At 38.2% G+C, this 24,678-nt stretch overlaps 2 protein-coding genes across 2 annotated transcripts in view; one reads left to right on the forward strand and one right to left on the reverse strand.

Annotated features, from left to right (window-relative positions):
* Positions 1–1,542: 1,542 nt before the first annotated feature.
* hapstr1 (HUWE1 associated protein modifying stress responses) lies at positions 1,543–11,599 on the reverse strand. Its single transcript, XM_007245560.4, has 4 exons — positions 11,185–11,599; positions 8,175–8,255; positions 7,815–8,081; positions 1,543–5,575 (listed from the first exon to the last, which is right to left on the reverse strand). The coding sequence occupies exons 1-4, from the start codon at positions 11,384–11,386 to the stop codon at positions 5,331–5,333; spliced, it is 795 nt and encodes a 264-aa protein (XP_007245622.1). The 5' UTR covers positions 11,387–11,599; the 3' UTR covers positions 1,543–5,330.
* Positions 11,600–17,454: 5,855 nt separating this feature from the next.
* The window catches only part of usp7 (ubiquitin specific peptidase 7 (herpes virus-associated)), a 31,447-nt gene continuing 24,223 nt past the window's right edge, over positions 17,455–24,678 (forward strand). Inside the window, exon 1 of the mRNA XM_007245558.4 lies at positions 17,455–18,621. Coding sequence (XP_007245620.2) covers positions 18,531–18,621 — 91 coding nt within the window. The 5' untranslated portion in view covers positions 17,455–18,530. The remainder of the gene's footprint in view (positions 18,622–24,678) is intronic.

Here is a 24,678-nt window from a genome sequence, read left to right on the forward strand (position 1 = left end):
AAGCTCCCTGACAGTTTTTAATAGTGCCGGCGTACTGTAAGCAAGCTCCCTGGCAGTTTTTAATACTGCCGGCGTACTGTCAGGAAGCTCCCTGACAGTTTTTAGTAGTGGCGGCGTACTGTCAGGAAGCTCCCTGGCAGTTTTTAATAGTGCCGGCGTACTGTCAGCTAGCCCCCTGACAGTTTTTAGTAGTGCCGGCGTACTGTCAGGAAGCTACCTGACAGTTTTTAAAACTGCCGGCGTACTGTCAGGAAGCTACCTGACAGTTTTTGAAACTGCCGGCGTACTGTCAGGAAGCTCCCTGACAGTTTTTAGTAGTGCCGGCGTACTGTCAGCAAGCCCCCTGTCAGTTTTTAGTACTGCCGGGTACGTGCCTGGCACTGCCGGGTCGATGAAAAAGTGGCTGGCGGGTGACGTCACGCAGACCCACCACTGCCGCCCGTCTCCCGGCAGGCAAAGATCCAACCCCAACTGCATATTTATTTTTTTTGCAAACTTAAAAATAATTTATGAAAGTATGCATATGGCTAGTAAACAATTGTGCTTAAATTGGCCTCAACTGTCTAATTTTAGATTTTTCAAATTATCACCTTTCAATTAGATTAAACAGTTTTGCACATCTTGTACCACATTTTTTCACTCAGCTTTTTGAGGTAGAATCAGCTGGAATTCAGGCTTTCAGTCAACAGCTGTGCTGCTGAACCCATGAAGAGTTAATTACTTGAATTTCTTGCCTCTTAATAAATTTGTTTGAGAGCCTCAGTTGTAAAGTAGTGAAGTGGTAGAGTTGATATTGGAGCTGGAATTAAAAAGGTTATGATGAAACTGGCTCTCATCAGGACCGCCCCAGGAAAGGAAGAGCAAGAGTTACCTCTGTTGTACAGGATAAGTTCATATAAGAACAGCTAAATGCTTCAGAGTATTTTCGTTTGTTTAACACCTTTAAGTTACTACTTGATTCCTTATGTGTTCCTTTATAGTATGAATAGCATGAATTCACTACTTATTTTCTTGTGGGAAAAATCTATTCAGCCAATCAGGTGGCTGCAATTCAGTCATGTACTGTATAAGCCAGCAGATTAGAATAATGTTAATATCAACCATCAGAATGAGGAAATATATGATATATATATATATATATATATATATATATATATATATATATATATATATATATATATATATATATATAGTGATTTTTCGACGATTACATGATTGTTGGTGTCAGAAGTGGAAGTTTAAGTAGAACTATTACTGATTATTTGGGTTTTATCAAACATGGCAGTGCTTCTGGAGTTTTTAAACACCTCAAGATGACAAAAGCCCATCTGAGTGGCAGAAATATCCAGCCAACAGTGTCCTGTGGCCAGCGTCCTGTTAAAACACTGATAAAGGACTAGAGGATGACCAATACAAACTGTGCAGCAACAGATTCAGAGCTTCTGTCTCTGACTTTACTTTATCTACAAGGTGGAGCAGCTAGGATAACTGCTGTATTAATTTAATTCACATCACATCAAAGCAGAAACACAAGACACGCTGTTGTAATAATTTTAGTTTTATTTCAGCAAATAATTTATGAACAGGTCTGTGGCAGAGTGCTGTAAACATCACAATTTTTTTTTGTTTGTGCGACAAAAATTCAGAACTGCGGTATGAACCGCAGCCCCTAGATGTTTTCAAGGACAGCTAAATTATCTCTGTGTTGAGACAAAGTCCAAAAACAACATTACTGGGTCCTACATGAACTGTACAGACGCGGTAGTGTTATCCAATGAACACAAAGAACAAAGAAGAGAAGAAAAATAGTAGTGATGGATGCAACCACATCGGTGTACAGCATTTAACGTGGGGCAAATCATTAACAAAACATTATATTAACATAAATAACCAAGTTTAAGTTTAAGTTCTATTTTCTTTTTTAACATCAACAATTAAGCTCTCTGTTTTGTACTGAAACTAATTATACCAAATTATTTTACTGCTTTTTTTTTTTTTTTTTGCTTCACAATGTCACACTAACAGCTAAATGTTTCTCAAAACTCTAAATTTTCCACAAACAAAACAGAATTTGAATAGTACTTGAATTTGTTAACTTTAGTGGTTTAAAGAGGTTTAATTCCCAAAGTTCAAGACTCTTCAGATCCAGAGGACTGCACTGACTTCAGTCTGCCTGGTTGTAAATGTGAATCTGAAATTCGTATTCGAAATCTGAAGCGTCCAGCGTCCGGTCCAGGCAGTCCTCGGCTTCGTACTTTTGAGAAACACGTTTAAAGGACACTTCAAATTTAAGCCAACACAGGTTTCTGGTCATCAGTAATCTCCTCTGAAGAGGTGGCTCGTCTTTAACTTCGTTAACTTTGTTGTGTTGCACTCTTGACACATGGTTTCGAGCCAGGGACCTGCCACTTCAAGCCATGTAATATAAACATCAATAATTGCACTAAACGTACGCTCCTCTGGTGCGTTTCCTTCTTTCAGTGGTTTTAGTGCAAGATCTTTGCTTCCACAAATCCACAAACGCTTCTTCAGTCCACAGCAGCTTGGAAATAAGACTGATTTTGCACTCTGTCCATTAATACTCCAGCTGAATAGAACACATCAGAACAGAACGGCCATGATAGAAGAACAAAGGCAAGATGAATAATATATTAAAGTGACTTTTGTAACTAGATAGCCAGTCAGGAGAGTCCAGGAGTCGAGGGTTCAGCCCACACGGTGTGGTGAAAGCAAGCAATCAGTGACGGAAGTGAAAATACTGTCCGTCAATCAACACCAGCTCCAGTAGGTCCAATCTGGATCAAACTCCAGCCTTGTGGAAGCACATGTCTGGCCAGTTCACTTAAAATGTCCAACTAGCCTTATAAGGGGAAGTTATCAGACTGCGCTTTAATGGTTTTAATGGAGTGGTCAGTCCAGACTATCTGCTTTTTAATCCAATCTCTACCCACTTTTTTGGTTTGGATCACAATTACTGCAGACATAAGCTGTGTTCCAATGCCTAGGCTGCATTTGTGGTTAGTTTTTTGTGGTTAGTTAGGTTTTTTTTTTTTTTTTCAGCTGCTACGCCACTAAGGGTTGTTTCAAAGTGAAGGACCTTTCACATGCAGCTGACGTATAGAGTGATTTGGAAGACACAAATCATGTATCCTTGAATCTATGGACTTTATTTGCCCACAATTCACAGGAAAAGAAGGCGCACCACAGAAATTGAGCAGTTAAGCCTTCATTTTATGTTAATTTTATGTTATGTTAAGAAGAAGAAAATGTTCCTTAAAAGCACCTTAGAGTGTTTCTCTACAGTTTCAAACAGAAGAAGAACTAAAAGTTCCTCAAGAAACTCAAACACTGTGTGATCAAAAAGCCTGAGAAGAAGCCTTTATATGGTACTTCTTCTACCTCTACTGTAGCCTAGGCTTTGGAACGCAGCTAATATGTAATAATTTCCAGACCAGTGGTTCCCAGCCTTGTTCTTGGAAGAACCTCCTGTTCTAACATCACCCTAGCCTTCTAGACTTCTTAAAAAGCTGATCAGGTAGATCTGATGTGTTAGGAGCAGGTTAAAAACACTAGGGCCAGCTTCACATAGGAGCTTTAGAAGCTCTCCAGACTTTACCTGCAGCTGCCCTTTTGTTCATGTGGCATAGAACCAGAGACTCATGTGGGATGCGAGAACACAAAAGGAAATGTTCTGCGTGGTTTTGGCAAGGGGCGGAGCTTTTGGACGTTCAGTATGACCCACTGGGTAAATTCTCTAGAAAAATACCTGCTTCTTTCATACAAGCTCATTCAGACACTACCCAGAGGGCTGGTGGAATAATCTCTGACCCAACTCACATGTATGGAAGCCAATTCCCTCCACCTTAAAAAGATTTTATTTTAAAATAGTATGTAGTTATTTTGAGATACCAACTCTATTTCATTATTTTGTGATAGTAAGTCATTATTTTAAAATATTTTTTTTCCAAAACCAAACACTCTTGCTATCTCAAAATAATGACTTGCTATCTCAAAATTATAAGATAGCAGTTTACTTCAGAAGAAAAAAAGTGTGCTGGATTTTTTCTTTCTTAATTTTAGGTGGCCGGAATGGGCTTCTATAGATCCGCATGGCTTCTCTAGGTAATATTCTGAGTTACTGTACAGGTGTGAAAGGGCTTAGAATGTGCAGATCAGGATTAGGGTTGAGAGCCACTGATCTGGAAAAAAAATGCTTCATTATAAACCTTTTATTCTATTAATTTCTCAATTGTATCTCTCTTGTATTTCCATCATCAGTTCTTTCATTTTTAAACAATCCCTGTCTGCAGTTATCTTAAATATGCACGAAATGTGATTTTTCTGTTTAATTCAGCCATTAAGATGTCCATCTTGGTTAATCAGAGCGTTCTGATGTGAAACGTAGCACTGTAGAAATTCAAATTTAACTCAAACTCTTATTAAAAGGTAGGTTAAAGAAAGAGATTTAGAAGAAATCGAGAATTTTTGACTTCACACAAATTAGCCATCCAAATATTTACTTATGAATGCATTACATATATCATAAGTAATACAGAATTTAAATACTGCATCACTATATCTGTGTGATATATAATCATTGGGGCAGCTGTATCCATTCATCATTGCTGTAACATAAATCTAGAATCAGTCATTATCTCTGTAATTAACCATTTCATACCAGATCACTCTGAATGACACTTTTCAGCATAATGGCTTAATTATACAGACTTCATTGAAGGAAAATAAGTGGAATTCTCATTTACCATATGTTAAATCATAAAGATCAGTGTCTTTTGGCAGCTGGCAGAATCTAATCTTGTTAACTACTTACTCTTAACAGCACCCAATTCCAAAAAATGCAGAAAACGCTGCAGTGGCGGTTGTAACAGCAGGCTAACGATATGCAAATGAGACCAACGTATCTGGTCACAGTTTGCTTCATTCACTGTTAGCCACGTTAGCACACGTCTGGGTGCAGAACTCCTTTTGTTTCCTACGTGGACTGACTCCACCTTGTGGCAAAATGTAGTAAAACAAAGCTGTTCTAAATAAATTCAAAAAGAAAAAAAAAAGGTACAGCAGTGGTCCATGTGTCTGTCGAGTCATCTGTAAGTCTGTCTGTCTCTGTCCATAGGTCTTGTCTGTCAGCTTTACGCCAGTCATTATTGAAGCTCTGAGATGCGAGGTGTTCAATGGCCCTTGCTTCCTTTCCTTTTAAAAGGGAGGGGACATGAAGGTACTGAAGGATTAAGTGGCTTTTATTTTTCTCCAAAAAAAAAAAAAAAAAAAGGAAAAAAGCAGCATAGTGCGTTTGTGATTGCTGACCAGGCTCATATCATCCTGTTGCGTTTATGGGTCGGCGAGTCTGTGATGACATCAGTGCACTGGGCTGATGTCCGCTTTCTGTTCCCGCCACTGTCCAGGTGCAGCGCCATCTCCTCCGATATGAAAGTGTTCAAGTCCACGTCGTGAAAGCCGCTTCTCCTGCGGCTGGAGTTGGAGCTGCTACTGACGTGAGTGGGGGAGCCAGGAGTGCTGGAACGCACGCTAATGCTCGCCATCGCTCCACTTAGACCTACAAAACATTGAGAGAAAGTCACAAACATGAGCATGAACCAAAACACACAGTAACCTGTCAAACCACAAGGGTAATGGATGGTGGGTAGGGTTTAGGAAGACAAGTGTTTAACCTGGAATTTCTGATATGATAGAACTTCAGAGTATGCACACAACTTCTCAAGGGACTAATTATTATCATCTTCATCATCACATAGCGAATAGCACATGCTAAAACATACAATGACCACAGTTTGAGGGAGATAAGAAGTTGTACTGTGGTTCAGAGTGTAAATCAGAGGCTTGGCTTGTCAATAAACCAATATATTTTATATGAAACTGAAAAACAAATCAAATTAATCCTCCTTCCAAAGAAGGTAGATTTTGGAGGTTTTTATACAAAATACTCTTAAATGTATTTGTGTGTGCCATTTACTGCCAAATCCTTTTTAGAAACTCTGTGCATCCCTAAATAAAGCAGCTATTGTTAAGGTGTGACCCTGCTGCTAACCAGTTTAAGACAGTCCAAAGCTGTTTCAAAATATGGCTGCAGCAATTAGTCGAAATAATCGACAGTGTCAGTTATAAAAAATTGTTTCTATTTCAATGTCAACTAGCTTAATTTGTAACAGCACCGCAAAACCAAAGTGCTGGAAACAGAAACTCACTCAGTTAACACTCAGGTCAATCTCTGTAACCAAAAGTGCCAAAAACACAACAGATTCTATGTTTTCTCAAGAAAACAATCAGCTTTATCTACAATTTTTGCGCTTTTAAATCCATTGTTTAGCTGTTCCATTATTAAAAATGGAAATGGCAAGGAGTTTGTAGCTCTCAGTCATTTCCAGTTTCCACCAAACAGCAAAGTCTTTTTTTCTCAAGTAAAAGAAAATAAATAAATGTACATAATTATGCAATTATAAGTCCCAGTCTGTTACTGCATAATGCCAAATCCAAAATAAAGGGGCTTGTTAATGTTTAAAAACATAAGCAGACATATGAAGTAGGCCTTGCTGGCAGACGAACGAGTCTGTCCGGCTATGTTTTGCAAACACAAACCGGCCAGATCCAGTGTGTGACGTGTAAGGTCTATTTGGTGCAGGATAATCACGCTTAGATACACATGATCATTTAATCATCTATAAAAAATTGCCAAATTAGTGTTACTATAATTAGTCACCATATCAGGTACCATATGAATAATGTGATTTTAAAAGGAGAAGTAAACAAAATACAAATGAATCAATTTCCTTCACCTTGCACTGTCTGACTGTGTAGACAGACTCTAAACTTTAGAATTTAACTACACTCAGGTTGGCCTGTCACAACAATTTAAGCACATGGAAATTACCAACAATTTCTTCTGTTATTGCTGTTTTATTCTGTTTAATTCTGTTAGTTATTTTATGAGTAATTAAGCAATCTACATTATCATTACCAGGCTGAAGTGATAGTTCTTATATGTATCCTATTGAAATCTAATTCCCCGTTAGCACAGAAACCTAACCAGTGAACTGATACGTTTTTGCAGATCACCTCCACAAAGACAAATGTGTGAATGCATCCACTTCACGGACAAATTTGCTCAAATTACAGATTACAGATACAGGTAAATTACATTTATATGTTAAGTATTACATTATTACTGCAAGATCTGAATAGCCTGTTTGCTAAAAGCACACTGTTGACACTATAGTTGCCAAAGAGTAAAACACTGTTGTGCATTAGTTGGCTATGTTTTGCCTGCACCTGCTTTCCCAGCATAAGCATGCATGTTTGGTGAGCAAATGAACATCTGAATAAATAAGGCTCCAACTAATAATTATTTTGGAAATCAACTTAATTTAAAATGAAAGAAACAGCTGAACATGGGATTTAAAAGCACTTTAAACGTTTAGATTATATTTCTAAGATGTGGAAAGAATTGATATTTAGTTAGCACAATGTTACCCACTTTTAGAGACACTGTGTTACTTTCCCCAGCACTTTTAAGTGCAGTGCAGTTACTAAATCAACAATTAGAACAAACCAACAGACCTATGATCAAAGAAATTAAACCTAGTCTCAAACTGTCTAAAACAGACTTTAGAAATGCATTGGAACTGCCCAACAATATAAACAAAGACAATAAGTTGCTTTTTCAAAAATATCTTTTTGAGGCAATCTACTAACCATCTCACAGAGTCACTGATTGATACTGTTCACAATGCTTTATCTCAATAAATATTATGTAGTGTACCATGTGCTCATTAAATTACCATGCAGTGCTATGGCTTCACGGAACGGTTGTAAATCAGTTTCTACAGATGACACGGTATCTGATGAAGGTTGACGGTTAGGAGACAGTCTGGGTGCTGCTCTTGAAATCCTTGGCGGAGGTGCTTTGCCACATAGAAAGCTTATCAAATCCTCCCTTCGGATAGTCCTCCTTCGTTTCTTCACCCAAGCCAAAACATCTTTACTGCGTCTCTGATGGCCAGTCTGAATTCCTAGATCATAGCTCCTCTCATGTGCGTCTACACTCTCTGAAACATGGAAGAACACCAGCTTTACATTCACGGCCAATTGGGCATCCAGTGACATATCATAAAAAAACACGCGGTCAGCCATAACATTACCTTTGTAAAGATTGGTCACTGCTGTGGCAGCATTCTGAAAGGGCACCCAGAGCGAGAGTCCTTGTTGGTGGCAAACTCGATCTGGAAGACAAAAATAAAAGTAAGGACATGTGATGGGTGACTGTAGAGGTGACTGAAACGGTTCAGATTGCAGGCATGCTTTTGTACTTCCAAAGGGCAACCCCCTTTCCTATGAAGCACAGCTTAGTTCACAAAATAATATAAATACACACATACATATGCCGACACACAGTAAGTTATATGGAGGTACATAAGTACAAGCCTGGCTAAATTTGCTTCATGTTTTCCACACACTCAGCTTAGAGGCCCAACACTACGGAAGACAAAATTAGGTACTGTAGGTACCCTAAAAATGTGTCTAGAACATGATTAAACTATATACAATAATCGTCTGCCTACAATCAACCATAAAAAGCATAGTTAATCCATTTGGAGTTGAAGTATCTGCTAGCTAGGTAACTTGGAGACTCAATACAAAGTGGATAAATTGGCTAATTTATTAATATTTAGAGCTTCCTTTTATTTCAATGTTTTATTGTTTATTGACAATTCTGTTTTATACTACATAGTTACCCTTCTTGAGTAATGTTATAAGTAATTATCAAGATTGGTACACATTGCTATAAGCAGTGTACTAACTCAAGTTATGCATCCCATATTTAAAGCTCTGGAAGAAGATAAGAGACCACTTAAAAATGATGAGTTTCTTTGATTTTACCAATTAGAAAACCTCTGGAATATACTCAAGAGGAAGTTGGATGATCACAAGCCATCAAACCAAGCTGAACTGCTTGAATTTTTGCACCAGGAGTGGCATAAAGTTATCCAAAAACAGTGTGCAAGACTGGTGGAGGAGAATGTGCAAAGATGCATGAAAACTGTGATTAGAAACCAGGGTTATTCCACCAATTCTGAACTCTTACAATTTTATGAATATGAACTTGTTTTCTATGCATTATTTGAGATCTGAAAGCTCTGCATCTTTTGTTATTTCACTTCTCATTTTCTGCAAATATATGCTCTATATTACAATATTTTTATATGGCATTTGGGAGAAATGTTGTCCATAGTTTATAAAATAAACAAACCTATAAAAAGTAAAATCAGAGAAACTGATTCAGAAAGTGAAGTGGTCTTACTGTATATTATGCTTCCCAACGGCACTGTGAATGCGCCTAGCCACATGTTTTAATGTTTTCATGATAATTCATGAAATGGCAAATATAAAATGTATTAAAAAAAAACTATAAAAAATACTGTTTCAAATCACCTTTATGACCATAACTTAATAGCTTATCCAAATATTCTACCGAGCATTTTCTAATATGGTGGGGTTTTTTTGTATATTTATCTTAAACATCTTATCTAAATATAACCCTACAATAGGATAGCACGTTTTGACACGGTAGCACAACTCGTCATTACACCGGATACCGCAAGTCTCGGTTACTTGTGTGGTTGCTAACGCTAACCCTGACACACAAAGCACTGTCAAAACCATCCGGTGTTGGCTAATGTAACTTCAGCTGTATAAAACCAACTTTAACATAAATAAAATAAGTATATCTGGCTTGTAAAACGTGGTTAATTTAAATAATGAGTTAAATGCTGGTTTCAGCACATTTATGACACCGGATATGTTCTTGTTAGCTCGGTTGCTAATTAGCTTAGCTTGTAACATGAAAGCTATGATGTAGCTAGCTGATAGCTAATTCTTATTTAACGTTATGCAGGTTATCGTAAGCTAGCTAGATGTATTAACATCAAAAAAGAGACAAGAAGACACTCAAATCTTAAGCTACAAGTTATATCTTTAGCTTACTAACCTAAGTTAAACAGGCTCCAGTGTAGTGACTCCATTTTGGAGTAAACTGATTTGTTAGCTATTACACTTTTGTCTTAAAGACTTTTTAAAATGTATATCTTTAGCTTATGGTTAGAATTATGAAACACACTCCAAGCAAACGTATTAGTTAGCTAATAACTAAGCTGTGAATTATGCCAACCACTTATCTAGCTATGGATAGCTAAGCAACTGGTTTTGGGGACCAATGATGGCTAACGTTAGCTAGCTAACTGAGTGACCTATTAAATTGTTAAATTTGCATACACAACATAGCTAACGCTAGCTAACCATTAGCTTAGTTAACTAGCTAATAACCTAGTCAATTGGGGTTAGACAGGTAGCAAGATTTGAACTACACAACACTCTGGATAGAGATGTCCCATTTAAAAGGAAAATATAGTTTAGAACTAGGCTCAATCTTAAAAAGTGCCATTTTAAATAACTAGCTAGGGTGTATAAATGAAAATAAATGAAACACTGGCTCATTTAGGTAACCTAGGTAACGTTAAACTAGTCACATGTAAAATGAACAAAAACAAAAAAAAAACATGTTTGGGAAACCACGTCAAAATTGTCTCTTTTTTACTCAAGTTAAGCTAGCTGTCAGCTAAGTCAATTAAGACAAATGTTAACGTATTAGCTTACCTAGCTAAACAACAACGAAACTGTTCAATTTTGCTACTCAAGTCACATAATAACATAAATACATGACCTAGCTTAGCTTAGCTTAGTTAGCTAGCTAGTTAGGTTAGCCATCTTAATACTTTACAACATAAGCTAGCATTTACACCCAACTAAACATTTAGCTAGATAGCTAAGCTAACTAGCTTAGGATAGCTAGCTTAAAACGAGAATTGGAGAAGATAACTAGTTAGCTTGCTGGGTTATTACCGTAATGTGAACGCTAACGCTACTTAGCTAGTATTAAGCTAAGCTAGCTTCAATAGCCAACTAGTTAGCTACTTGTTATTTTAACAGTATTATTCATGGTAAAGGGTTAATAAATGCGGAAAGCTCAGCTAGCTATAACACACTGTAGCGGAGGGCTAAAGCTAACCAGCCCCCCTACAGTCGCTCTGCATCCGGTGGGATAAAGATAACCATCGTTAGCTGAAGAAGAAGCGAAGCAGCGCATTGCTAGACCTTTATAAAGCTGCGCCACGGCCGTGGCTGAATTCTGGAAAAGGTGCCACAGTTTCTCCTGGCTCTGGTCGACCTCCTCCCCCCCGCTAGGCTCGTCCTGCTCGGCTTCGGCCAGGCACTGCCTCTCCCAGCTGGAGAACCAGTGCTCCGGGCCGTGCTCCTGGATCTCTGCCCCCCTCTTCTCCTCCTTCTTCTCCTCCATGTCCTCCGCTTCGGCAAACTTTCGCGCTCCGTCAGCTGTTTTCCCCGCGCTGAAGTTTGTAAATTCGTGTGTAAATGTAGGTGATTACAGACCCGCTATTGTCCTCAGTTAATATCTAACATCTCTAAAGTAAATCTCAGACGATTTTCAGCTTTATCTTCACCCATCCAGCTACCCGTCCAACTTCACTGACGTGTTTGGGGTTATAAAATGAAAACGCGAAGCTTTCGGCGACAAAGCCCCGCCCTTGCGAAAGCGATTGGTTCGCGAAGTTTCAGTGGCAGAGACTGAGCAAAATTTTGGAAATCTGATTGGCTGACAAAAACGTCTGTCAAAGAGTGACACAAAGAAATGACGTAGCTAACACAGTCAAATTAAAGGGAAAGGTCCGCCCTTTATGTGTTTTAAAATGAAGCCAAACATGTTTTAAAGTCAAATATGTTTAAAAAAATATTTACAATTATATAAATGCGTTTTATTTTATAAATTAAAACGCATTATTGCCTGTATTTTCTATATATTCTCCTTTTTTTTCTTGTCCTAGAATTTGTTTGGTATCACTGACTGATAGTACTGCATATATTTAGCTTATAACCTTTAATGAAATAAATAATATAAAACTGCAAAAAAAAGTTACGCTTTTTTTAAAAATGTGAGCCTCTTTTAACGATAGCAGCCGATGTATACACGTCTTAAAAAAGGCAAAAAATTAGCAGCCTATTTATAATAAAATCACACACTTCCCAAGTCTTTCAGAGGTCGCAGGAGTCTAATACATATCAATAAGGGCTCCCTGAGGCCTACAAGTTAGATGAAATCTCCCGGAATCTAGAACGAGTGGCCCAAGAGTGAACACAAATGCGCACACAGGTGACAGACTGTTTTTCCTAATTGAGTATGGAAAATGAAGGGTCTGTGAGTCAGCCAATGCATTTTTTTGTGTGGGCGGGCAGTGTTTAAGAAAGGCATCAAGCTATATATATATATATATATATATATATATAGCTTGATGCCTAACTGAACAAAAAAGCATGGTTTATAAATATTTAATTATTTTCATACTAAAAAATTTACTTATTTTTCAACAAATAACAATACACAATGTTTCAGCACTGCATACATATTTTTAAAGCTTTAAAACTCCAGTTATTTGCCTTTCAAATATGCTCTGACTGTAACTCAAGCATCAGCTCAAGAACTACAACCCCTGGCAAAAAGTATGGAATCACCAGTCTTGGATGAGCACTCCTTCAGACATTTCATTCTGTAAAACAAACTCTGATCAAAAACATGATACAATAATAAGGTCATTCCAAAGTGCAACTTGTTGGCTTTCAGGAACACTCAAAGAAATGAAGAAAAAACATTGTGGAAGTCAGTGAATGTTACTTTTATTGACCAACCACAGGGAAAAAAATATGGAATCACTCAATTCTGAGGAAAAAAGTATGGAATCACTCAAATTGAAGGTAGAAAATAAGGACACACCCAGTCAAATTCCTTTCCCTAAATGGACACCTGCCTCAGATTAGATCTGCTCGTTAGTCTGCAGTTAAAAACACCTGCAGTCATGACACCTTGGAGGGCTGCTGGACGAATTAGAGTGGCAAGAACCATGGCTCCAACAAGAGAAATGTCTCTTGAAACAAAAGAGAGGATTGTGAAACTTCTTGAAGAAGGTAACTCTTCACGCATGGTTGCTAAAGATGTGGGCTGTTCACAGTCAGCTGTATCCAAGATATGGACCAAATACAAACAGCATGGAATGGTTGTTAAAGCCAAGCGTACTGGTAGACCGAGAAAGACATCAAAGCGTCAAGACAAGCAACTTAAGGCCATTTGTCTTGAAAACCGAAAAAGTACAACTAAACAGATGAAGCATAAATGGGAAGAAGCTGGAGCCAATGTATGTGACCGAACCGTAAGAAATCTTCAGTGATGAGTCAAGAATCTGCATTGGACAAGGTGATGATGCTGGAACTTTTGTTTGGTGCCGTTCCAGTGAGATTTATGAAGAGGCCTGCCTGAAGAAAACAACCAAATTTCCACAGTCCTTGATGATATGGGGCTGCATGTCAGGCAAAGGCACTGGGGAGATGACTGTGGTTAATTCTTCTATCAATGCACAAGTTTACATTGACATTTTGGACAGTTTTCTCATCCCTTCAATTGAACAGATGTTTGGAGATAATGAAATAATTTTCCAAGATGACAATGCATTGTGCCATAGGGCAAAAACAGTGAAGGCATTCCTTGGAGAAAGACACATTCAGTCGATGTCATGGCCTGCAAATAGTCCAGATCTCAACCCAATTGAAAACCTGTGGTGGAAATTGAAAAAAATGGTCCACAAGAAGGCTCCGACCTGCAAAGCTGATCTGGCAACTGCTATCAAAAAGAGTTGGCACCAAATTGATGCAGAATACTGTTTGTCCCTCATCAAGTCCATGCCTCAGAGACTGAAAACCGTTATAAAAGCCAAAGGTGGTGCAACTAAATACTAGTGATGTATTTTGAATCATCTTTTGTTTATCTGTTTTTCATGATTCCATACTTTTTTCCTCAGAATTGAGTGATTCCATATTTTTTTTCCCTGTGGTTGGTCAATAAAAGTAACATTCACTGACTTCCACAATGTTTTTTCTTCATTTCTTTGAGTGTTCCTGAAAGCCAACAAGTTGCACTTTGGAATGACCTTATTATTGTATCATGTTTTTGATCAGAGTTTGTTTTACAGAATGAAATGTCTGAAGGAGTGCTCATCCAAGACTGGTGATTCCATACTTTTTGCCAGGGGTTGTAGTCATTTAGCTCACAGTAGCAGTAATGCAGTGCTTTTACTGACTAAAACAAACTGGCAAAATGAAAAAAAAAAAAAAAAACAGGCAGGTTTTCTTGGCTTTTTAGCCAAATACTTCATTCTACTGTCGAAAATAAAAGAAATATCCTGGACATATAGTTAGACCATTTTTTATTTAAGTTTATAGCAGTTTAGCTCCATTTACTCCCATTCACAGAGGACTCACTCACTGGCACCTCCTAGCAATTAACAGTTGTATTACTGATTCGACGGAGGAGAAAGAGAGATTGGTCACGAAGCCCCGCCCTCAACAGAAAAGGAGCGAAAGCGATTGGTTCTCGAAGTTTCATTCGATGAGACTGAGAGGAAATGTGGGAATTTGATTGGTTGACAGAAACGTCTGTAAATGACTGACAAAGAACTGACTATCACAGTGAAATGAAAGGAAAAGGGCTTTTAATTTGGTCATTAACTGAACTAACAAAATCCACGTCTAAAAATAACAAAAGATATTAAATATTAAAACTATATTTTTGCAAATAACACATTACTATCGATACATATTTGCATATTTGTGCACAAAAGAATCATGGGAAATGAAGTCTATGCACTGAAGGGGACATATCATGCAAAACTCTCTTTTTGCTTGCTTTTGTATTTCCACCAAAAAATCCATCTATCTATTTTATGTGAATTAGCTGAAAGAGTGTGTTGTCAGGAATCATATGTTCCATGAGCTGTTTGGATGCTCCCAATTGTTACATTACAATAAAGATTTGTTATTATTTAATCAGAAAACTTTATAACATTTATTTAATGTTTTGTTGATATTTTGTGTCTCTCTGTTAAAATAAATGTACCATAACACTATAGACTGTTCATGTCCTTGTAAGAGGGTAAACATTTGTGTTCCATGACCTGTGAGATATGTGTGGGGTCTCCTGCATTTTGCAATGTGGATGTGATTTCCCTGTGATGTGTGAGTAGTTTGTCTGTTCATACAAAAAATTAATGAGCACACTTGCCCATGTGCAGCCTCACTCATCAGATGCCTCCAACTTATACCGGTATAGGTGATCCTGAGGTAACACTTTATAATTAGTTTATACACTGCTATCCTATGATTTTTTTTGTCAGTGTAAAACCTTCTAAAATGCTCTTATTTCGCACCAAAAAGGGTCTTGACTCCAAAAAAAAAATCTGCAATTGTTGAGTCAGTAGAGGAGTGGTGAATTGAATGCACTAGGTGTAAGTGGTGCAGCTGGGTTGTTGCAGTTATTGCACCACTTATTTTGCAAAACTGACAAAACACAGGAAAGGAAATCACACTCTGCATTTCCAACGTATTATTATAATATCAATAGGATTAATAGGAGATTAATAAAAGATTAATAAGATCCATCCATCCATCCATCCATCCATGGACAATTCAAGCCAGAAGCTGCTGGTCCACTGTTGATGGTAATGCCTTCTATGATTGTCTGTTTGTCTGTCTTTCTGTCTATCTGTATGTTTATAATACTTATTTATTGAGTGAAGTGAACGTTAAAGCGACAGTCTGTAAGTTTTGGAGATTCTGGGATTTTTAGAGCCTTTTCTGGTGAGAATCTGTAACTTCACAAAGCATTTGAAAGGGTAATTTCAATGCATAATGATATAAATACATTACTGTGTGAAATTCTGTGTTTTTGAGCCAATTTTTTTTATAATGAAATACTGTCAGAATGTTTAGAGCAATTGCACCTAATAAACCTACCAGACCAATCTGTTAGTAGAAGAATACATAAGACATTGCAGGCATGCTTGTGCCAGTATTCTGATACCATTCATTAGAATATTTTTGTCCTCTCTCAACGCAACAATGCTACTTCAATACAGTCAGAACTTAGCTGTATACGGTGGCTCACTCTCTCCTATTCCTGTGATAACATTATGCCTGTCCTCCACAAACTTCACCATTCACATATTTCACTGGAAATTCTATTCATAATTCTACTCTACGCTCACACAGCCCTCAATAACCAGTCCCCTCATCTCTCACTGACCTCCCTTATCATCACACTGATTCCGCACTGATCTGACCATATTCAAATCACAAAGCTCACCTATTCATATCTGTTTTCAATTTATCATTTAATGTCATTTTTTTTATTTCACATTATTATATGTAGGCCTGGTTAATAGAATAAAAACATATGATTGAAATCAAAATGCATCTGTAGTGTCAGATCCTTAAAAACTGGAATTCAAGTAATATTCCATACTGAGCAAAGTAATTTTTATTCAAATGGTCATGTTCTTTTATCCAGTTAAAACGGACTGCATTCCTTGTAATGAAACATGCAGTCGGGTCAGTGTTCTTTAAGCACTGATATTGTATTGTCAATACAATGAGAATAATAAACAAAAGGAAATGGATTCAGGTGTCTACAGGTTTAGGGTGGCACATCTAAAATAAAGAGATTCCTCATCTCAGCTGTTAAACATGTGAATCTTCTTAACAAGACCCAAACACTATTAAATGATTTATTAAGTCCAGAAAATGAAAAACTAGTGATTTCTTTAATAATTAGAGGAAACAACTAGTGAAGAGGGGAAGGGGGTTAGTTCAGTTTAGTCACTGCTAAAAGACCCTTATCCTAATATAATGGAAAAGGATATAATAAACTGAGGGAAGGATTTATTAAATTGAGAAAACAATTTAATAAATGAAAGGAATGGTATAGTAAAATAAGGGAACTATGTTATAAATGTAAGGAGCAGTAGGTTAAACTAATTGATTTATTTATTAAAGTGAGGAACACTTTATTAAATGTAAGGGACAGTATATTAAACTAAGGGAATTAATTGTTTAATTGAGGGACCAATTTATTAAGCTGAGGAAAGGATTTATTAAATCAAAGGAATTGTATATTAAACTGATTTATTAAATTAATATATTAAATTAAAGGAATGGTGTATTAAACTGAGGGAAAGATTTATTAACATGTATTAAATTGAAAGAAACATATAAGAATTGGAGGAAAATTATTTATTAAACTACAGGGATGATTCATGAAATCGAAATGAGTTGATTAAACTGGGGGAAATCTGTATGATGGGGGAGAATTATATTAATTGGAGTAAAGGTTTTGACTCTGTAAATAATCTGTTTTTCTACCTGACCGATACTGGAGCCGCTGCTCGCTGTGACTGGCTGAGCTGCGCGCGCGCGTGTATGTATGTGCCTGGGCGAGCGTGCGCGCGCATCCCCGCGCGGATGTGACATTTCGGAGAGGAGCGCGACCGCCATTTTGAGTTTTGCCTCAAAACTGAACCTCTAGAACAGCAACGGAGAGAGAGAGAGTTAGAGCGAGGGGGGCAGAGTGAGAGCGTGTGAGAGAGAGAGTGAGAGAGTGAAAGTGAGAGAGGCAGACTCGCCGCGGCCGCAGACGGACAGAATTATTCTCTTTTTTTTTTATTATTTTATTGGGGATAAAGCGCCGGCGATGCGCCTGCTCGCCGTGGGGCCTCCGCGGGTGGGAGAGTCGAGCTGAAGCACCGCCGTCTCTTTAAACTTGTAGCCGCGTTTAGCGCTGGTTTGAATGGATAGCTGTTCTGCCCGCTCCCCCTTCTTACAAGAGGGACGGCTGGAGGAGCATACGGACTGGAAAAGCGCTGCGGGGGAAAGTTGTTGTGTTTGAAGCCTAGCTAGCTACTAGCTCTGGTTAACTAATTTCTTTTCTCTTAAAAAAAAATCTCTAAATAGCTGCTGCTGACCTGAATTTCCCCTCAGTGCAAGAGAGTGAGTGAGTGAGTGTGTGTATAAGAGTGTGTTTGGGGGGGGAGGAGGAGGAAAAACGGGGGGAAAATAGACTCTGAGACTCTCTCCTTTTTACTTCATCGGGCCTCCAGCGTATTGGAGCCCGGGCTCGTAGACTCAGATTTAGCTATCCACTCTTAGCGCCAGGCAGCCGCCCCCCCACCAAAGGCGCCGAGATTGGGCGAATAGCAAGCAAATACGTCCGCGTGTCTCTGCCCGCTCCCCCACCGGCCTCCCTCACTCCAACCCCGGCGCTGACTGCAGGAAAGGCCGAGGTCGTGCTAGTGCAGCAGGCCCAGGCGCAGAGGCTCGACCTGAGCACCCCACCTCCACCACCACCTCCGCATCCTCCAGCTCCCCTCCACCACTACAATCTCCACCAGCAGCACCACCACCAGCCACCTAGGTCCACTGTCCCCACGGAACCGACACAGGACAAGGTCGAGGGAGAGGGAGACAAAGCCCAAAGAGACAGGCAACATCCTGACCAGCAGCAGCAACATCACCATCATCCTCCTGCCGCAGCAGCAGACATCGCCACCATGAACCACCACCACCACACTCAACAACAACAGCAGCAACAGAAAGCCGGCGAGCAGCAGCTCAGCGAGCCGGAGGACATGGAGATGGAAGGTAGCTAGCTGCAGCGTGTGTAGGGTGGGAAGTTTTCTGGGATCTGTGTATATGGTGTGCCTGTTTACAGTTTAAAACACACAAAACGCACGACATTTTCAGCTTCATACACGCACACATACATCACTTTGCTAGCTAGCTAGGGTTAGCTTAGCTAGCGCTCTGTTTATTAGCTAGCGAGCTAACCTAAGCTAGCAAAGCCGCTAGCTTAGCTAACCTAGCTAGCTACTGCGCTTTAGTCAATCTCATGTTCTGACATCGTTAGCTAGCACGCTGAGCTAATGGCTAAATACTACACTGTATAAATATATAGCTAGCTAGTTAAATGTTAGCTATCTAGCTAACCTTGATAATAATGGTTATTTGATTAACTCTACTATCCTCTTTAACAGCCAATGTAGTTAGCTAATGGCTAAGACAACTACATACTGCGGGGCTGGTGATGTAATTAACTAGCTAGGTTAGTTGGGCACTTAATGCAAACTAGTGCTAGCTTAGCTAGCTAAACTATTTGGTTAAATCGGCTGTCCCCGTTAATTAGGTAGCTAGCTAACACGCTAAGCTAATGACTAAGCTAGCTAGCTAAATATTGCGGTCTTAAAATATAGCTAGTCATACGGCTTTAGCTATTATTAGCTAGCTAGAGTTAGTTGAGCCCAAACCTACAAAGCGTTTAAGATATCTGATTAAATCACGTGTGTAACATATATATTGTTACTTTTATGAATTTAGATAACGCTAAATGAATTTGCTGGTTTGTGTCTAAAAGTCACAGCATGAGCTAACACTATACGCCTGCTGATCCCCACCGTTAGCCAGCTAGCGCTAGCTAAGCATCGTGGTGCGCTTTGAGAGGCTTTCATTCAGCCAGTTAGCCTAAAATATAGCCTAAAATAACCCAATAATATTCCCTAAAATAGCTAACCCTTAATATGAGTAAGGTTTGTGACCGCAGTAAACACATTTTGAGTTCAATTGCAACGTTTAACTAGGTAGTTAGCTTAGATTTTAATTCGGAAGTAGATCAAGAAAAAGCAAAATGAATGAATAAGCACGACTAGGCTGAGATTAGGGCTGCACAATATATGTTGTCGTTTCAGAATTATCTGGCAGTGTGTGCATTATTACTTTATTATTTTACCAGGAAGTCATATTGGGATCAGAAAATGTCTCAAAGCAGTCGTACAGGCTCAAAATACAAAACAAACATATAATATGAAAATAACAGCAAGTTAAGAAACCTAAGATACATGTACATACATAACTAACCTTTTATTTACCAGTGTTTATAATGTACTTTGTTCCGATAGACATATGTGTATTTATTGTAAACCTTTCTGCAAATATATAATTTCTAAATTATAATGAGAAGATAATGCAGTTTTTCCCCAGGTTCACTAGAATCTGCAACCACCTAAAAGAAGAGCTTAGCTGATAACTACCTGAGCTAAAACAAAACAACAAAAACAAGCATGGAGTTTGCCTTTGCATGCACAATATTTACATGGTAAAAATAAAAACAATTTTAGCTGCTGTAAATGAACACCATAGATTTGTGTTTACTAGTGGAGAAACTTAAGACATATTGAGGAGCCCAGACCTTCAGATTTGAGGGTGTGTCAAAAACACAAATTACTGTGTTGTTAAATTGCTTTACTGACAACAAAAACACCAACAAAATCCAGCGTGTTTGTGTTTAACAAGACCACTTTAACTGCAAAAAACAGAATTCAAATTGTGCTTGTATGTCCTTATTAAGTCATTGCATGTGTGGAATGAACAGGTTTGGAGCTCACTGGACGGCAGATAAAAGTATTAAATGAGCAAATTCAGGCTGGATATGTAGTAAGTTAATACCATCAAAATAAGATGACTTGATTTTGACTAGCCTAACTTGAACTCTAATTGTGCAGAGCAGGAGAAAAGTAAAGTCAGCAGTAAACAAATGAAATATGTAGATAAATTAATAGGTGTGACTTGGCTAATATTTTTTAGTTAACTAGCTAGCTAATGTTATGTTGGTAGTTAAGTTTTTACTGTTCACATTTTTGCTTTAATGATGGTTGTAGATGTTTGACAGAGGTAAAGGGAATCAGGGCTGCTGATGTTAGTGAGCAGAGCATGTATCGTCAATACAGTGGTAAACTACCCCAGATATACATATAAGAGGTACACAAGGTAAAATATTATTACCATAAAATAAAATGTCCACCCTTAAGATGTTCATTTCAAATATAAAAAGTACTATGGTAAATGGCTGTATTTGAATTATAATGTTATTTTTATTATTGTACATCTTGACCTAATGAACTAGGATAAAATACTGCATGGCCATCTTTAATAGAACGTCACTCAATTAGGTGGGCACTAGTGTTGGTAATTTTAATAGACCTCAGAAACTAAAGGCAAACAATTTTGTACAGTTTTTTTAGATCAAAACAAATGGCTATTGATAAAGGTTTGGTTTAATGTTTTTTAGCAACTTATTTACAAGATTAAGTCTAGTAAACTTGCTTTAAACAGGTTTACTAAGGGCTTTCCTTTATTGTAATATTACAACTTCTATGTTTAATAAATATATTGCATCACTTGCATAGGCACTCTCCACATTTGACTGATGGACTGCTGGGTAGTGGCACAAAAATTTGCCCATACGTTTAATTTATGTGAAGGAAAAGATGCACAATAAAAGTATAATAACAATTTACATTATCTTTATTTCTGTCCACCACTGTATAGATGCATAGCTAGGTTATTAAATAATTGCAGGTCACTAAGCTGCAGATATTAGCAAGGCATTGTATGATGTGCAAATCAGGTAGAAACGGGCTGTGTAAACAGGCTTTATATATATGCGTGTGTGTGTGTGTAACCAACAGAATGACACTGCTAATGTAAAGCTATTCTTATACAGCTCCTGATTTAAGATGTAAACAAATGTTTAATAGCAGGCTGATGCAGAGGAGTGCAGCAGTAGATGTTTCAAACGAAAAACAACAAGCATGACTTGATATTGCAGAGTGAATTTTAGTTGTGGAGATGGTTAAGACAATTCAGAATACTTGTTTGTGGTTCTTACTGTCACTTTCTATTCTAGTTTTATGCATTTTATGCATTGAGCTGTGTGTGTGATGTTATAGGTGGGGTTAGGTTAGTGGATTGCTACACACATGGTATATTCAGATCACTACATTTCTGTTCTGTGTTGTGTGTTGAAATTTGATTGTGTTTTGAGGTTGTGTATGTGTATAATATACATGTAAATGCTATATGCATAGCTTATAAGCTTAGGTTATTATCAAAATATTGGATGGTGTGAAATGGCTTGGAGGTTAATAGGCTATACATTAAAAAAAACACAGTTAGGGATGCAGCAAAATTAAGAAAATCTTTTTAATCAGTGAGAAAACAGAGAACTGCAATTTAAAAATATTTACTAAACACTCAACTTATGGTCTTAACATCCCAGTAGACACAGTAAAATGCATTTCCCCTCATTTAAGGGGCATTCAAGTTGCCCAATATTTGGTACATCTCTAAAAATATTGATATCGATGTTGATATCGATGATGCAACTAAATCATTGATGCAACCATCAAAATAATGTGACTTGATTTCATATTTAGTTGAACTCTAACGGTGCAGAGCGGGAGCAAAGTAACATCAGCAGTGAACAAATCAAATATTTAGCTAAATTAATAAGTGACCTTTCTAAACTAGTTAATTAGCTAGCTATTGTAATGTTGGTAGTTATTGTGTGCTGTTTGTATTTTGTGAGTGCTCAAACACAACAGATCAGTAATTTCCATGTTTTAAACAACATCCAGACATTTAAATGCATTTTAAGTCTCATGTTCAGCTGTACATGGCAGAAATAATCACTGACTAATCGAAAAAATAATTATTACATTTATCGACTACCCAAATAAAAATTACTTGCAACCCTATTGCTGAGACCCTATAGCATCTCTAATGATAATAATGCAGCTTTCTAGTAATGCAGCGTTTTACTAAATTATTGATGGATACACATGGTTTGTTTGCATCTCAGATGCGTTCTTTATTGCTGTAAGGTGCCTCATCAACTTTGGTATGTTTGGTTTGAATCCCCACGACTGTAGGAAGCTATGTTGGTGTTGTAAACAGCTGAAAACAGCTCAGTGTGGGATGGAGAAGGGGTCGATGTGCATTGACGAGCCGCATAGGAAGAGCTAGAGCTGGGGGAGTGTGCTCGTTTGTGTGTATCTGTGTGTGTGTGCGCGCGACTCTCTCGCTGTGTGTGTGTCGTTTTCATTTCAAGATGGTGGACCGTAGCTAGCCCGTGTTTTTGCCAGTGATCCCGTCCATGCGAGGCCCGCTTGGGTAGGAGTTTTTTTATGTTTAGGGGAAAACACAGCCTCTGCACCAGGTCTCCGTGCAGCGGCCGCCCCCGGGCCGCGCTGTCGATCCGCCTGCAGCCGGTTTCACTGCGGGATGGGTTTATTTATGTAATGAAATGAGGATGATGATGGTAGCGTTAGCATTCATGCTAAAGCGAGTCATTTGAAGTGGAGGCGGAGAGGAGGGTAATGTTAGAGCTGGAAATGTGCTACCATTGGAGCCGTATCTCTAGGATAGCCGTCTTTATGCGTGCTGGAAAGGAGGGTTTTGCAGGTATGGCGGCAGGTTAGCACCAGTAACAACGGCGCACGTTAGCTTGCTAGCTTGGCTGGCTAGTTATCTAGCTAACGCTAGCATGTTGTTGATGCCGCTGCTTCATTGTAGGCAGATAGATAAAACCCAGGCGGTTGGCGCTGCTGTGTTTGACACGGTTTTGACGCGGTTTGCAGCGTTCAGACCGAATTAAACCCGGGATGAAGATCCACACGGCTATAACCCTCGCTAGGATGTGGGCTAGCATGGCTGATAGATAGGCTTTGGGGCTTGTCTGGACTTTTCCGGGCCCCATACAGGGGGCGTTGCTGAAGGCTGGCTGCTGCTGCTGCGTTTGGATGTTTTTCGCTGTGTCACTTTCAGCCAGCATCCCATCACTGACTGCCACTTCTTCTGCTCAGGTCTAGCTCTGAAGTTTGCATCACTTCTCCAGCCTGCTGGATGTTATGGACTGGTTTAGATGGTGTTGCATTTTATTGATTAGGAAAAGCGTGTGCCCAGAATTAGTTTTATGCATGCTGCAGTTAAATATTTAAAATACAGCTCTGGAAAAAAATAAGACTGCTTCACTTTCTGAATCATTTTCTCTGATTTTGCTATTTATAGGTAAATGTTTGAGTAAAATGAACATTGTTGTTTTGTTCTGTAAACTACAGACATTTCGCCCAAATTCCAAATAAAAATATTGCCATCCAGAGCATTTATTTGCAAAAAAGAGAAATGGCTAAAATAACAAAAGATGCAGCACTTTCAGATCTCAAACAGTGTTAAGACAACAAGTTCATTTTCATAGTTTTAGAAGTTCTGAAATCTTTGGTGGAATAACCCTGGTTTTTAATCTCAATTTAATACATGGCATGTTCTCCTCCACCAGTCTTACACACTGCTTTTGGATAATTTTATGCCACTCCTGGTGCAAAAATGTTTTTTTATGTTGGTAAAATCAAAGAAACTCAGTTTTTTAAATGGCCTTTTTTTCCAGAGCTGTGTACACACGTTTGTGTTGTCCAAGTGATAGCTAATGAGTGTGAATATCTCTTGTGGTCTGTTCCAAATCAACCAAGCTTCTACTGGCTATTTGCACCTGCATTCCTCCTCCTTTTTGACATACAGAGTTGGATGGTTTATGATAAATTAGGGATGTGCATAATATGGGAAATATGTCTGGATTGGCCAATAATTTTTTTATGCAGCTTATTTATTAGCTTAATTGATTTATTTGTGTTTTAAAAATACATATGTATATTTTATTTAACCTTTTAAGTTTTCCAGGAGCAACTTTTCATTTTTAATTGTTTTATTGTATTTTATTGTAAGTTAGAACAAAAAAAAAGTCACATTTGTTCCTAAAGTTATACTGAGGTGGTTAGTCTCTCTTAATTATAAATGTGTAATATCAGCATC

The sequence above is a fragment of the Astyanax mexicanus genome, chromosome 19 (assembly GCF_023375975.1).
Source record: "Astyanax mexicanus isolate ESR-SI-001 chromosome 19, AstMex3_surface, whole genome shotgun sequence".
Lineage (NCBI taxonomy): Eukaryota > Metazoa > Chordata > Actinopteri > Characiformes > Acestrorhamphidae > Astyanax > Astyanax mexicanus.

Coding starts and splice junctions, on each gene's coding strand:
- hapstr1 (XM_007245560.4), bottom strand. CDS start 11,386: ATGGAGGAGAAGAAGGAGGAGAAGAGGGGGGCAGAGATCCAGGAGCAC. Junction 8,256..11,184: donor CGTGGCGCAGCTTTATAAAG/GTCTAGCAATGC, acceptor TTTGTCTTCCAG/ATCGAGTTTGCCACCAACAA. Junction 5,576..7,814: donor TGAAGCCATAGCACTGCATG/GTAATTTAATGA, acceptor AATGTTTTGTAG/GTCTAAGTGGAGCGATGGCG.